This window comes from Theropithecus gelada, chromosome 16, assembly GCF_003255815.1.
Source record: "Theropithecus gelada isolate Dixy chromosome 16, Tgel_1.0, whole genome shotgun sequence".
Classification (NCBI taxonomy): Eukaryota; Metazoa; Chordata; class Mammalia; order Primates; family Cercopithecidae; genus Theropithecus; species Theropithecus gelada.
In genome coordinates this window covers 68,059,794-68,075,879 of record NC_037684.1, presented here as the reverse complement: position 1 = coordinate 68,075,879, position 16,086 = coordinate 68,059,794, and the positions used below count along the sequence as shown (strand labels likewise).

Genomic DNA, 16,086 nt, shown 5'->3' with positions numbered 1-16,086 from the left:
CAAGGGCTCCAGGGATGAGTAGGAGGTTGCCCAGAAGAGGAAGGAAATTCCAGGCAGAGGTAACAGCACGAAGAAAGGCTTGCAGTGTGACAGAGTATGATGTGACTGGTTGGCCAGATGGTTTGGGGAGGCTGGAGTCAGAAGTCCTGTGGGGACCATGGTGGCACTGAAGGTCTCATCACTCTTGGGCTGGTTTGCCTCCAGGCACAGCTTTCCACACTGTTGCAGCACGTTTACTGGAATAAAAATCAGACCAGCCACTGCCTTCACTCTGTCCCCTTCATTGGCCTCCACGGTTCTGGCGATGAAATACAAATCCTTAGATTGGTTTACAAGGTCTTTTTGCAGTCTGGCCCAAATCAGACTCCAGTCTTATCTCTTATCCTGCAACACACACAGTCCAGCCAGAGAACTACTTGGAGCTCTTAAATGGTGCTCTTTCCTGTATCCGTTCCTTCTGCTCAGAGTGACTTTCAGCTGGACGCGGCAGCTCACCCCTGTAATCCCAGAACTTTGGGAGGCCGAGGCAGGTGGATCACCTGAGTTCAGGAGTTCAAGACCAGCCTGGCCAACATGGTTAAAAAATACAAAAATACTAAAACTACAAAAAATTAGCTGGGCATGATGGCGGGCGACTGTAATCCCAGCTATTTGGGAGGCTGAGGTAGGAGAATCGCTTGAACCTGGGAGGTAGAGGTTGCAGTGAGCCGAGATCGTGCCATTGCACTCCAGCCTAGGCGACAACAGCGAGACTCCATCTCAAAAACAAACAAACAAACAAACAGAGACAAACAAAAAACAAAAGTGACTTCTCCTGCCGTCTTCTGTCTAAACCTTTGCACGTTCCTCAGGAAGCCTTCAGTCTGACCCATGCCTAGTACAGATGTCCCATACTAGCCTACATCCTAGTATCCAACATACTGCAGTGGTTACTTTTTTTTGTCCCCATATTCTATTATCCGCTCCTTGAAGGTAGGCAGGACTGAGCTTTTTTCTCTCTCCTTACAAAGTCTAGCAGAGAAGCTGGCACGTGCCAAATGATGAACGAATACTTGTCGAAAATGTGAAGGATGACCGGAAAGGCTGGATGGGCCTGATTGTGAAAGGTCTTACATATCATGAGAAAAAAATTTGAACTTTACTGTAGTTCAGATTTCGCCCTATAAGATCCTTAGCAGAGGAAAGGTGAACCGAACAGAAAATGCACCAAAATGTTGACAGGGCAGTGAGAGAATAAACTTTTTCCTGTATGTTTTATTTTTTCTATAGTTTGAAAAAATAAGTAAGGACCTTCTCTCTCTCTATGTGTGTGTGTGTGTGTGTGTGTGTGTGTGTGTGTATGTGTGTGTGTGTGTGTATATATATATATATATATTTTTTTTTTTTTTTCTTTTTTGAGATGGAGTCTCACTCTGTCTCCCAGGCTGGAGTGCAATGGCACAATCTCAGCTCACTGCAACCTCCACCTCCTGGGTTCAAGTGATTCTCCTGCCTCAGCTTCCCAAGTAAGCTAGGATTACAGGCACCTGCCACTGCGCCCAGCTAATTTTTGTATTTTTTAATAGAGACGGGATTTTGCCATGTTGGCCAGGCTGGTTTCAAACTCCTGACCTCAGGTGATCCACCCACCTTGGCCCCCTAATGTGCTAGGATTACAGGCGTGCGCCACTGCGCCTGGCCAGGACTCCTATATTTTCGAAATTTAAATGATACAGGTGTTAGAATTCTAGAATTCTACGACCAGGGAATTTAGGAGGAGAGCAGCAGTGCTAAGCTCAGTGTGAAGGTAGTAGATTAAAATGGCTGTTTGGGGGCAAGAAGATCAGTGTCAGTTGTGGCAGGATCATTTCCTGAGATATTACTTTGCGTCTTGTTGTCCACAGCATCAGTGTCTTTTTTACTCTGTCCCAGGGCGTTGCTGTTCCTATGATTCAGGGCCCAAAAGCACCCAGAAGAGAGTCTCTTCCTTCAATGACTTTATGCAGGATCATCTCAGATAGGAATGAGGAGAGAGTTGGGAAGAACCTCCAAGGAGGCTTAAGCTCAGATATGAGTGAAAGAGAGTCCGCCATGTGAAGGCCAGCAGGAAAAGCCATTCCGGGTACAGCAACAGTGAGTGCAAAAACCTTAAGTTCAGCATCAAGCTTAGAGGGCTGAAAGACCAGGGGCAAAAATGGGAGAGCGGCGCAAGGTGAGACAAAAGAGGCAAGCAGGGGCCAGAAAGAGATGCAGAAATTGGTAGCTGGAATTTCATCCTAAGTATAATAGGACGCATTTGGAGGTTTTAAGCATGAAATTGACCTGAGGTCATTGCAGAAAGAAAAGAAAGAAGAAAGAGAAAGAAAAGAAAAGAGAGAGAGAAAGAAAAAGAAGGAAAGAAAGAAAGAGAGAAAGAGAGAGAGAGAGAGAGACAAAGAAAGAAATAAAGAAAGAAAAAGAAAGAAAGAAAGAAAAGAAAAAGAAAGAGGGAGGGAGGAAGGATGGAAGGAAGGAAGGAAGGAAGGAAGGAAGGAAGGAAGGAAGGGGAGGAAGGAGGAGGAAGAGGGAGAGGAGAGGGAGGGGGAGATGGTACTCTGGCTCCTGAATGGAGATTGTATTATATTCCTAGACTTTTGTTTGTTCCTTTGCATAAACAAGGGATTTAACAGAGATGCTGGGAAGATTTAAAATTGCTTTCTAGATCCATCACCTTTTCTTTTTTCACGTCAACAACTTTAGTGAGACATACTTCATGTACCATAAAATTCACCCTTTAAAGTGTACAACTGAATGACTTTTAGTATCTTCACATAATTGTAGAACCATCACTACTATCGAATCTTAGAACATAGAAAACCCAACAGAAAACCCCACACCCATTAACAGTCAATCCCCACTCCCCGCCCCCACCTCTGTCCTATGCAACCTCTGGTCTACTTTCTGCCTCTAAGACTTGTCTGTTCTGTATGTTTTATATAAATAGAATCATACAATATGTGGTATTTTGTGACTGGTTCTTTTTTGACTTAGAAAGATGTTTTCAGTCATGTTGTAGAATGTATAAACACTGTTTTCCTCTTCTTTCCCTAGCTTTATTAAGGTACAATTGAAAAATAACAATTGTATATATTTATGGTGTATAATACGTTTTGATATATGTATACATTGTGACATGATTAGATCAAAGTAATTAACATATATCTCACCTCGCATACGTATCACTTTCTTGTGCTAAGAACATTTAAGGTCTACTCTCATTGAAATTTTCAAGTATGCAATAATCTTTTTGATTATAGTCATCAAGCTGTACAATGGATCTCCAGAACTTATTCATCTTGTCTAATTGGAACTTTATACCACCCTTACAGACACACCCAAAATGATGTTTGACCAAACATCTGGGCACTCTGTGGCCCAGACGAATTTACATATAAAATGAACCGTCACAGTCCCCGTAACTTAGAAGTTCAATAAAACACACAAGAACTTGCAGCTTATTACTCCATTCTTGCTTTGAATAAGTTCACTTTTCTTAAGGTTCTCTTTTCTGGGAGACTACTGACTTCCTGCTCTAACTTGAATTGATTGCTTTCTAGGCCTGCTAACGGCTGTCGTTTCAGGATTTTTTTTTTCTTGATTCTTGATTTTTTTGAATCTCACAGTATTTTTCTTGTTTTTCATTCTTGTTTTGCTGTAGTATGTCCTCAAGTAACTTACTCAAAAAGGGTGCATAAGAAGTAACATTTATGATTCTGAGAATATCATGGATGATAATTTGGTTATCTAGAATTCTAGTCTTGAAATCATTTCCCTCAAAAAATTTGAAGGAATGGTTTTCTTGTTCTCTAGTATCCAATTTAGCTGACAAGAGATTCTGAGTTCCTCTTGAATTCCTTTCCTGGATCACTTGTTGATATGGTTTGGCTTTATGTCCCCACCCAAATCTCATCTCAAATCCCCATGTGTCGAGGGAGGGACCTGGTGGGAAGTGATTGGATCATGGCGGCAGTTTCCCCCATGCTATTCTTGTGCTAGTGAGTGAGTTCTCACGAGATCCGATGGTTTCATAACCAGGATGGTGCGGAAAGGAGGTGTAGCATGTAGAACAGAGCATGGAGTCTGAACTTAGACTTCATTTCAAGCACCCGCTCCTCTACTTGATTTGTAGCAGATTGTTATTGAACTAGAGCTGTGATAAATGCTACGAAGGAAAAATGCACTGTGCAAGGAAGACAAAGGGTGTCCACAGCTCTTTATTTCCCCTGCACTCTTTCTGTCTCCTTCCTGCTGCCTTGTGAGGAAGGACTTGCTTCTCCTTCACCTTCTGCCATGATTGTAAGTTTCCTGAGGCCTCCGCAGCCATGCAGAACTGTGAGTCAATTAAACCTCTTTCCTAACTACCCTGTCTCAGGTATTAATACACTAGTACTACCTCCTCACTCAACTAGGAGACTTATTGTTTTCTCTTGATTCTTGACCTCTGAAATTGCATTATGGTGTGTCCCTGCACAGACTCATTTAAAGTCATTCTGTTCAGTACTGTCTTTCCAATGTAGATACATGTCTTTCCAGCTCTAGTTAGTTTCCTGTTCTTTTTCTAGAATTCTTTCTAGTAACATGTTGGATAACCTAAATTGATCCTCTGTACATCATCTCACCTCTCACACTTTGTCTCTGTGTGTGTGTGCATGTGTGAATATTTTACCATACACACACACATAATACATAATACTGTTTATAGCTTTATCCTGGGATGTTGCCTTTCGCTTTATTTTCCCATCCTCTCACTGAATTTCGAATGCCATCAATCATACAATTTTATATTTAAAACAGGTCTTTATAATTCTCCAATAGTGCTTTTTATTTTTTATTTTTTATTTTTTATTTTTTATTTTTGAGACGGAGTCTTGCTCTGTCGCCCGGGCTGGAGTGCAGTGGCCGGATCTCAGCTCACTGCAAGCTCCGCCTCCCGGGTTCCCGCCATTCTCCTGCCTCAGCCTCCCGAGTAGCTGGGACTACAGGCGCCCGCCACCTCGCCCGGCTAATTTTTTTTTATTTTTTAGTAGAGACGGGGTTTCACCGTGTTAGCCAGGATGGTCTCGATCTCCTGACCTCATGATCCGCCCGTCTCGGCCTCCCAAAGTGCTGGGATTACAGGCTTGAGCCACCGCGCCCGGCCAGTGCTTTTTATTTTGTACAACGGCATCTAATTCTTGTTTGTTAGATATCATTTTTAAAATTTCCTTCAAAGATGCTAATTAGAACTTTAAAAATGTTCTCTTTGTTATTTTCACTGGCTGTTTTTGTTGTGTGTGTGTGTCTGTCTGTCTGTGTCTGTCCATTTGTCTTTATCTCGCGTGTTGTTGGGTTTCTTCAATATCTGGTAAGCCTCAAGGTTAAATAAGGAGCTGTGCTGTGTTTTCTAGGAGGCTGGGAGGTGTATTCTCCTCTGCTGGTCCCAGGTGCTCTCTTTTGCTGGTCTCCACCCAGGATAGTAGGATTGAGTGGAGGCTCTGTAGATGTGGCCAGATCTTGGCCTCTGTCCTTTCATTTGTGGGTGAGTGAGCAGATAGTTGGCATTCAGGCTGAGGTACACCAAACAGAATGGAAGGGCTATAAAGTAAGGATCCTCCAACTTTCCCTTGTATTCCCTACCATTCATTCCACATTGTGGGTCCCCAGTGAAGAGCGGTTGAAATGAATTATCACTAACTAGGGATTTTTACATCTAAAACATATTTGTACATCTAAAACAACACTTTGGATTACGGATGAAGGATAACCCATTGTCCAGGACAATAAGTAAGAGATAGAGAAATCCTGGGAGGAAAAACCATGTGTACCTTGAGCACAAAGTTGTCCTCAGCCTGGAGCTTCAGATCCACTATTGCCTTCCTAACCAAAGCCTCGAAGTTGGGGTCTCTCCTCCGGGGGACATCCAGGGCGGGAAAGAGGTCCCCGATCAGGCCCATGAAGATGGGCATGTCATCAGTCACAATCTTGGGGATGTTGAAGTCCCGCAAGGAGCGCATCAGGACCTGGTCCTCAGGCCGGTCAGGGTCTCCTCGCTTCAGGGATCCCGCCACCACCAGCACGGACTTGATGGCCCGCAGGCCCCAGTCGTAATGATCCTGTGGGCAGTGTTAGACCAAAGTGGCAGAGAGACAGAACACCATGTGCTAGGGTGAGTGTCTGCAGAATCATAAATATCCTATCACCGTTAGGTCACCTCTGAAGCTTGGGCAGAGACATGGGAAGGAATGACTTAGAAAATTATGATTCCAGAATTCTAGTTCCTGGTCGAACGCTAGCTACTTTTCCAGTTGTGACAATAGCAGGGCAGACATAGAACATACAAATGATGTAGGGGTCAGAGAGATCAAACAGAACCATTTTCAAACCTATCTGGCTACTCCTTGCACACTCAGCAGGTAGAATTGGAAGGGCTGTCAAGGAGGGAGCCATGTTAACTCTTAGAGATGGCAGATGCTGAGCTTACATGCGCTGCCTTGGAGACCTTCACATTCTATGGGAAAAGAGGTTTCAAGAATAGCTCCTTAAAGTGGGTTCTGTCAAAGATGAACCCCCTGGTCACGGTGCTGCCAGTAGGGTCTGTGGGAGAGCAGACCACACTGCTGATAGCAGGCTTCCGGCGGCAGCATGGAGTGGGAAGGAGCTGTAGTGGGCAGAACAGAGCATGGAGTCTGAACTCAGACTTCTGTTCAAGTCCCAGCTCCTCTACTTGACTTGTAGCAGATTGCTATTTAATTAGAGCCATGAGAAATGCTACCAAGGAGGCTGGGTGCGGTGACTCATACCTGTAATCCCAGCACTTTGGGAGGCCGAGGCAGGTGGATCACGAGGTCAGGAGTTTGAGACCAGCCTGGCCAATATGGTGAAACCTCGTCTCTACTAAAAATACAAAAATTAGCTGGGCGTGGTGGTGGGTGCCTGTAATCCCAGATACTCAGGAGGCTGAGGCAGGAGAATTGCTTGAACATGGGAGACGGCGGTTGCAGCGAGCTGAGATCACACCACTACACTCTACCCTGGGCAACAGAGGGAGACTCTGTCTCAAAGAAAAAAATTAAAAAATTAAAATGCTACCAAAGAAAAATGCAGTGTGCAATGATGACTAAGAACGCAGTGGCTGTACCCAGGATATGGATCAGACTACCCTAAGGAAATGGCATTAAAGAAGACCTTAAAGGAGTGGAATTCAGTCAGGCACAGATGAAAAAGAAGTGCAGTCAAGGCAAGTGAGAACAGGATGTCCACAAGCTCAGGTGAGAAGACAATCAGTTTCAAGGAACTCAAAAAAGATCAATGGAGATGGAGCACCACACGACAGGGAGAGAGCTGTAAGCCGCTGCCATGGAGGTAGGAGGAGACAGAACACCCTGAAGTCTTTAGCAGAGAGTGATAAGGACATTGTTCTCTATCTTAGGACAAGTGAGGAGCGTTTTTAAATCATCACTCTAGCAAATGGCTAAAGAACAGATCTGAGGAATTAGAATAGAGGTGGAAAAACTAGTAGAAAGGCAGTTGCAATAGTTTAAACAAAAGATATGGGTGCTTGGAACTCCAGTGGTAGCAATGAATAGGGAAAGGAAATGAGACTTATTTGAGAAATATCCAGAACATAGAATCATTAAGGGTTCATTAAAAATTATATACAGGGCCAAGGAAGAGAAAATGGCCCAGGGTGACTCCCAGGGTCCTAGAGTTAGCAAATGAGTGAATGAGGGGTCAGCATACTGAGGCTGGGAACACAGGAGAAGGAAGCTTGGGCTTAGAGCTGATGGAGATCAGCTTTAGAGTGCTGAGCTGGAGGAGCTTTTTAAACACTCGGGGGAGCTGTGGTACAGACCATTGAATGTACAGGTTTAGAGCTCAAAAGAGAGGTTTGGGATAAAGCCTTAAAAGAGGGAGTCACTGGCCTGGAAGTCAATGTTGGGAAAGAACCGAGAGAGGAGGTACAATGAGAAAAGAAGTATAAGGAAAACAGGATTTTCTGCATCTTGGACAGACTCCACAGGGCTGAGACAGCCTGTGTTATGGCAGTAAAGGTGATCAAAACAAGATATTCCCAAAGCTCACTGGGGACAGCCCAGGGAAGCTTGGTCATCTATCCTTGACAAAAACAAATTCTCTGTTCAAGGCAGAAACCTTGCAGGTAATGTTTTGCTAAGGTGCAATTTTTCTGTGAATTTCCGCCTGCCTTAGGCAGAAGCTACAGGTAAGGCCAAGCAACTATGAGAAGCTCAAAGCTGGTTAACAACTAACCTTCTTCCCTGACTCTCCTCATCTATGTCCCTTCAGGTACAGACCATTTCCTCCAGGGGTTTTTTATTGACCACTGTAATGTCTCTCATGGGACACTGGTATCTGTGACATGTTGCTAAGTATTCTATTAAAAAATGGAGTTTTGAGGTTAATTTTGAAAAATGCAGAGCTAAAGAAATGAACATAAATCTTTATTGTGGAAGTGTTCAGAGCTTTCGATATGCTTATGGGCACAGTGACTCTCTATGAGAAAGCTCGAGCATGTTTTCCTAATACATTTGTTCCAGAACGTTTCCAGAGCTGGGGCTGTTGCACAGTGCTGGGTTGTGTAGCCTCCTTAGAGATCCTACCTGTTTGGAGAGAAGCTCTTTGCACAACTGGTAAAGAGTGATGAACTTTCTGGCTAATGACCGGGCTTCAATGAATCCTTCTGCCACCAGCATGATTTCACAGATCAACTCAAAGTCTGGAACCACCATTGCACAAGGCCTGAGTATAGGAAGACAGAAGGCCCAGTCAGTTTCCCAAGTAACAGTGTTGAAGAGGAGACCTGCAAGAAAATAGGCATTGGCCGAGATCACACATGGAGGCAACTGCGAGTGCAAAAACTCATGGAAAGACCTGAGCCATTATTTCATCTAAGACTTTCAATGTATTCTATGTGTTGCTGCAGTTAGCATGAAGACTTTCAACTTAGAGATGAGTTAGCTAAGGATAAAGGAAATGAAGTCGCCTTCCTAAGGGGCCGGATAATGTTAGCAGGCAGGGGCAGACTTGGAGCTACCACTCAAGTCTTGTGACTTGAGTTCAGTGTGTCTTACACAAGGCATGGATTAGTAAAGCAAATTGTCTAGAACAGATTCGAGGCTTAGAGTAAGGAATTGAATTTCTCTGGGTATCTACAAGAAACTGAGAGTTCCCCTATTCTTCATCCTCAAAATATGTGTCTTCTCTAATCCTAAACACACAGAGCTTATCCTGTACTTATTTGAATACAAACGTAAATTTCTCATGATGAGGCCTAAAGCATGTATTAAGTGGGTCCAAAAGTAATTGTGGTTTTTGCCATTACTTTCAAGAAACTGAGAGTTCCCCTACTCTTCCTTCTCAAAATGTGTGTCTCCTGTAAGCCTAGACACCCAGGGCATATCCTGTACTTGTTTGAATACAAATGTAAATTTGTTTGAATACAAATGTGAATTTCTAATGATAAAGTCTGAAGTGTGTATTAAGTTGGTGCAAAAATAATTGCGGTTTTTGCTATTACTTTCAATGGCAAAAACTGCAATTACATTTGCACCAGCTCAATATTTATTAACGCTATCTTGACACAGAATGGCATATACAATAATATAGAAAGGGTTTTCTAGAACGCTTTGTTGCGATTTTCTTTTTCCTCTGGCACTAAAAACATTTGATTTTAAAATTACTTACATTTTATTAATTTGTTAGGTATGTAATAGGAACCTAAGGTTCTTACATTTCTTTAATTGCATTTTCCCTATACTGATATGAAATTTTCATAAACATTTCATTCGAGCACATTTTTTTCTTGAAATATTTTACATTGTATTCAAATTCAAAGGAGCAACCAAATGCTTAAATTCTCAAAATTATTTTGCAACTTGCACATAAGAGTAAATATACATTGGTACAACAGAATACTATGCAGCCATGAAAAATAGTGGTGTGAAAGGAAAATTACATAATGACACAAAAAAACATTAGTTAATGAAAGTAGGATACTAAACTATATAGAGTCTGATCCCAATTTTGAAAAAGAAATGCGCTACGGATGCAGTATTGGAAAAAAAATGCCAAACGGTTACACTGATTGTTCCTGGATGACAGGACTGGGGCGGGGGGAGGAGCAGGGACTCTGGTTTCAAACTCTAGCATTTTGCCGCTTACTAGTTGGTGTACTAGCTAACCCTAGTAACTAGGGTTACTATCCTGAGCAATTTGCTGAATGCATCTGTTTTTTCACTATACACTGGAGAAACTAGTACTATCCACCTCATAGGGCCTTTGAGAGAATTAAATGTAAAAGTAGATGTTTGTACTTACTATTTTTGAAAAATACATTTGTTTATTTCCAAATTTCCTTCTATGGGTATGTGTTATGGACTGAATGTTGTGTGCCCCCAAAATGCAATGTGATGGTATTTGGAGATGGGGCCTTTGGGAGGTCATTAGGTCATGAGGGTGGAGCGCTCATGAATGGGATTAATACCCTTATAAGAAGAGGCCAGAGAGCTAGCTCATCCTCTTTCCTCCATGTGAGGATACAGCAAGAAGGTGGCCGCTTGCAACCTGGAGGAGAGCCCTCAGCAGAGCCTGACCATGCTGGCACCCTGCTCTTGAACTTTCAGGCTCTAGAACTGTGAGAAATAAATGTCTGCTGTTTAGGCCACCCAGTCTGCGGTATGTTTATTATGGCACCCTGAACTGGCAAAGACAATTCCATTCAGCAAAAACGATTCAGCAAGAAAAAAAGGTAAGAAAGAATTCTTATCTGGGTGATAACCTACTTCTATAATCATTTGTAATACAACGCTTATTTAATAAATACTTTGTAGAAAAAAATTGCCAACAATGCAGTATTCTGTAGCACCCGTTTAGATAGCTTGCTGGCATTCCAAGAGCTCTTGGTTAACACAGGGACCTGGCTGAAGAAGGATAAGCTGCCATTACTCCAGCGACACATGAATTTGCCACGACTGAGAGAGTGAAGTACGCAGGGAGCTGCCCAGTGACCTCCTACGCCTCTGGAAATCCAATAAAGTGTTGACAACCTCTCTGGACAGACAGCACTATGTTTCTCAGTCCAAAAATGAGACAAAATAGTTCTGTCGGCCAGGTGCGGTGGCTCAAGCCTGTAATCCCAGCACTTTGGGAGGCCGAGGCGGGCGGATGACGAGGTCAGGAGATTGAGACCATCCTGGCTAATGCGGTGAAACTCCGTCTCTACTAAAAAATACAAAAAACTAGCGGGCGAGGTGGCAGGCACCTGTAGTCCCAGCTACTTGGGAGGTTGAGGCAGGAGAATGGTGTAAACCCGGGAGGCAGAGCTTGCAGTGAGCTGAGATCTGGCCACTGAACTCCAGCCTGGGCGACAGAGCGAGACGCCGTCTCAAAAAAAAAAAAAAAAAAAAAAAAAAAAAAATAGTTTTGTCAGAGCTCCCCACAGTCTATCTCCCTTAGGTAAAAGTTCAGTAACCAGAAAATCAGAAGGCACAAAGCGTTCTTCAGTTTTCTCTTTGTTGGGCCAACTTTTCCTTTCTGGAAAAAGAATGCAGCCTCCAGCTCCTGTGAAGAAATGTATTTGTGTTTTCTTATCAAAGTAAAGAAGGTTTTAAAATATGGCAATGTCCACCCGTAGCAAGGGTGAAGTAAAAGAGGTGCTCTCATGCATCTCTACGAGGAGTGCAATTTGGTACTACTCTTTTTAGAAAGCAATTTGGCAATGTGTATCAAGAGCCTTAAAAATGTTTCTACCCATTAACACAGTAATTCCACTTCTGGGAAGCTAGCCAAAGAAAATAATCATGCATACAGAAAAAAAGATTTATGTACAAAGATGTACATTACAGCATTATGCATAAATTTACTTTAAATGTTAGAACGTCTTAATATTTAACCATGCGGGAGTAGTTAATTACATTGTAAACTATGCACTTGATAAAAAAAAACCTGCAGCCATGAAATGAGATTTATCAAGAATATCTAATAGAAGGAAATAGTTATGATATAAGAGACTATGAAACAAAAAACAAAACAACACAAAACTATGTAGACCACAAATGTAGGCTACTGACGTGTGGATTTAAAATGTGTATACAAAGGAGAACAGAACACAATTAAGCAGAAAGCAATTTTACTGCATTAAAGACATTAAAGATGGCTGTTAAAAATCTACTTTTCCAAATGTTCCAAATTTTCTTTAAAATATACATCACACATTTGAAGTGGAAAAATGAAAGAAACTTCTCTTTTGGGGCTTTTGCATGGGGCAGAGCTGACACTCACCTGAAGAGAGCCTTGAGGTTCTCTGGCAGCTCCGTGCGGCCGGCATAGCCCGGGTTCATGGTGATGAAGATTCCGACAGAAGGATTCAGGCTGATCTCCTCCCCAAGGAAGTTGAAGCACTGCTTCTTATCTCTAATCGCATCTTGAATGCTTTTTACCTGGTGAACCAATCAATCAGCGAGAAATTCCTCAATTGCATTTCAGTGGAAGGGTCATAACTAAAGCTGGGAGCCTGTAGTCACACACAGCACAGAGAATTGTCCTGTGGCCCCTTTCACTGAAAGACAGGCATGATGACCACACCCCAGACCCTTTACTGACAGGCCCTGGGTGCATGTCTAAAAGAAATCTGGCCACTGCTAGGCACAGTGGCTCATGCCTATAATCCCAGCGCTTTGGGAGGCCAAGGCGGGCAGATCACTGGATGTCAAGAGTTCAAGACCAGCCTGGCCAACACGGTGAAACCCTGTCTCTACTAAAAATACAAAAATTAGCCAGGTGTGGTGGTGCACATCTGTAATCCCAGTTACTTGGGAGACTGAGGCAGGAGAATCATTTGAACCAGGGAGGTGGAGGTTACAGTGAACCGAGATCATGCTACTGCACTCCAGCCTGGTTGACAGAGCGAGGCTACATCTCAAAACAAAACAATGAATCTGGCTGCCCACGTCCATATTTATCACACTGTGGTTAACAGCATGGGAGGGAACAGCAAACAGGTGTTCAACTCCCTGAATGTGGGTTCTCTCTGTAGTAATGGCTGAAGTGTATTAGGGCTGACCACTGGCCGGACACAGTTCTGACCACTACTTATGTATTAACTCATTTGAGCTTCACCATACTCGGAGGGGGGCGCTTCAATTACATCATCACCATCTCAGATAAAACAGAAGCATGGTGAGATGGAAACATTTGCCCAGAGTCACACAGCTACTAATTGGGGCATCAGGATTTGAATCCAGGCAAATGGATCCTGGAGCCTGTGCTTTCAGGTATTGTGTGATGGTGAGGATGCCATAGCTACCTGCTGAGCTTGTTCTAAGTAAATGAAATAAAGTCTGTGAAGTGCATAGCCTACAGAAAATGCTTAGAAATACCAGCTAACATGAGGGATATCCATGTGACCATTCTCATCGCAACTGTGGTCCCTGTCTTGGTTTAACTCCTCATAGCCACCCCCCAGACTACACCTCCAGAACAGGTCACCCTTTACAGATGGAGCAAGGCTAGGCTGGGCCAGACCCAGAGGGCTGTTAGTGCTTTTCTCTTTAGAAGATCAGACTTTTTCTTAAACTTAGTCTGGAGTCAGAGGAGGATTTACCCTGAAGCTTGACCCACTCAGATCTATGTTCTAGATTACTCTCTAGCAGTCGGAGGAGAGGCAGAAGTGAAATTCAACCATTTATTGTCACACCTGGTGCTTGGAAAAGGGTTAAGCAAAAATGATCAGCAACAGAGCAAAGATGAAAGGGACACAGTTTCAGGCTAGCCCACAGCCTTGTCCAGCCCGGCCCCAGAAGGTCTTTGAGAATTTCCAGCCTCTTATGTTCTCAGAAGCAAAACCCAAAAGCTGGGGCGGGTGCAAGGTTTTGAATGAGCCTCAGCAGGTCGGCTAAGTCCAGGGTGCTAGAAGAGCAAAGGGTAGCCTAGTTCTGTAGAGATAGGGCTGTAGGGTTGTGTGTGTGAAACAGTGGGAGGGGTTGGGGGGGGGCAGCTGGACCATCTACCACTGGGCACGGCTGTCTCCAGAGTACACAGTTTGCCTGGATGCATGACAGTTCTACAATTAGGATTCAGCTCTCTTCCCAGAGTGAAGCGCTAATGACTGTATGCGTTTGAGCTCACAGCAATTAGTTTGAAACTGAGACTTCTTTTCTACGTGCAGAATATCAATGCCATCCTGGCAGAAGCAGGCTTCAGCAGCCAGGACGCTGGCCAAACAGATCAAGCTCTGCTGGTTTGCGTGGGGCTCACAGCCCAGCCCAGCTCTGCCGTGGAGCCTCTTGCAGCCTTCATCATCCTGCGAGTTACGTGACTGGCAAAGCCTGGTTCTCTCCTTTGTTCCCAGTCTTCCCGTCCATAAAATATACAAAGCACTTGCCTTATTAGGGAGTGGGAAAGCAAGTTTAATTAGCGCTTATAAGTTGCTCTGCTACCTTTGGGCGAAGACTAAGGCACGAGCCTAGGACCTTTTCTGCTGCTCATTCTGACTCAGCATTCTGTCTCGAAACACCGAAGCCCAGAAACCTCACGCTCAGCAAGAATTTATGATGCACTTTCGGATTGGAGGCATCTGTGCTTTTGTGTAAAATTCTGTAGAGGGGCTCTTGAGGGAGAGTGTTGAACAGACTCAAAGATGCAGTTAATGTTGGAGCATCGGTGCTCATAGAAATTTTGGTTAGGCTGGCTTGTACAGGACAGGCGTTAGCAGCAACTGAGGCCCGCAGAGGAAATCATTAGAACATAACAATGATCAGGGTCCGAGAGACCTTGATAACGTCCAGGTCCTGGGAAAGGCCAGAGGGTCTTTCGGGATGCTTGGAAGCAGGGACGGGGGAGTGGAGAAGCAGGTGGACTAGGGATGTATGGATTAAATGCAAGCCCAGCCAGATGGAAGTACAACACAGGTAGTTTGGCAACTGATAGCTAAGGCTGCCAGGCACATCTCACCCACTGGGATCTGTTTCTCTATTGAAAATGCACTGTTTTCTGAAGATCTTAAAGCCACAGTGAATAACAAAAAATAATAACTGACATTTTTGAGCATTCAGTATGTACCGGGGATGATTCTGAGTACTTTCTGTGAATTATTCCATCCAAAGCTTTTAACAGTTGTTTAAGATAGGTAGTCTTAGATCTTCATTTTACCGATGAAGAAACTGAGGCAGAAGGCAGTTAAGAAACTGTGCTATGTTTATGTAAGATGTTAGCATTCAGGGGAGGCTAAAAGTGAGATATGTAGAAATTCGATGCTATTTTTACAACTTTTCTATAAATCTAAAATTGGTTCAAAATAAAAAGTTAAAAGAAAAAAAAAAAGAAACTTGCCTGAAACCCCACAGTTGGTAAGTGGAGCAGCTCAAGTTTAAAAGCCAGGCAATCTGGTGCCGAAGCACATGCTTTTAGCTACTTCCCCCAAACGCTCTTGTACCAGAAGAAGCACTGTGCTAGCCACAGACCAGTTTCTCACCAAACATATACGTTTTCAGAGCAATTTGTTTTACTCTGAAAACCATCATGTTTGTTATAATTTAGAGGCATACTTCCCACAAAATAAGAAAATATGGTTTTGCCACACATTAAAAAGACAAATAATCACGCCTGTAATCCCAACACTTTGGGAAGCCGAGGCGGGCGGATCATGAGGTCAGGAGATCGAGACCATCCTGGCTAACACGGTGAAATCCCGTCTCTACTAAAAATAAAAAAAAATTAGCTGGGCGTGATGGCACGTGCCTGTAATCCAGCTACTTGGGAGGCTGAGGCAGGAGAATCGCTTGAACCCGGGAGGCGGCGGTTGAAGTGGGCTGAGATCACGCCAGTGTACTCCAGCCTGGGCAACAGAGTGAGACTCCGTCTCGAAAACAAAAATCAAAAAACAAAACAAGAAAACAAACAAAAAAAGAACACAAATGAATAAAAATGGAAAGCTATGTAGGAACCAGTGTTCTCAATTGGGGATGAGCTGGCAATTCCTCTCTCCCAGGGGTCATGTGGCAATGTCTGGAGACACTTTTGTTGCTGCCGGCATTCAGTGGGTAGAGGCCAGGGATGCTGCTCAACATCCACAAT

General features: G+C 43.6%; 1 protein-coding gene across 1 annotated transcript in view; it reads right to left on the bottom strand.

Annotated features, from left to right (window-relative positions):
- Window positions 1–16,086, bottom strand: part of DNAH9 (dynein axonemal heavy chain 9) — a 376,337-nt gene that overhangs the window by 220,358 nt on the left and 139,893 nt on the right. Inside the window, exons 29-31 of the mRNA XM_025361667.1 lie at window positions 12,295–12,452; window positions 8,616–8,754; window positions 5,823–6,110 (exon numbers count right to left, since the gene is read on the bottom strand). Coding sequence (XP_025217452.1) covers window positions 5,823–6,110; window positions 8,616–8,754; window positions 12,295–12,452 — 585 coding nt within the window. The remainder of the gene's footprint in view (window positions 1–5,822; window positions 6,111–8,615; window positions 8,755–12,294; window positions 12,453–16,086) is intronic.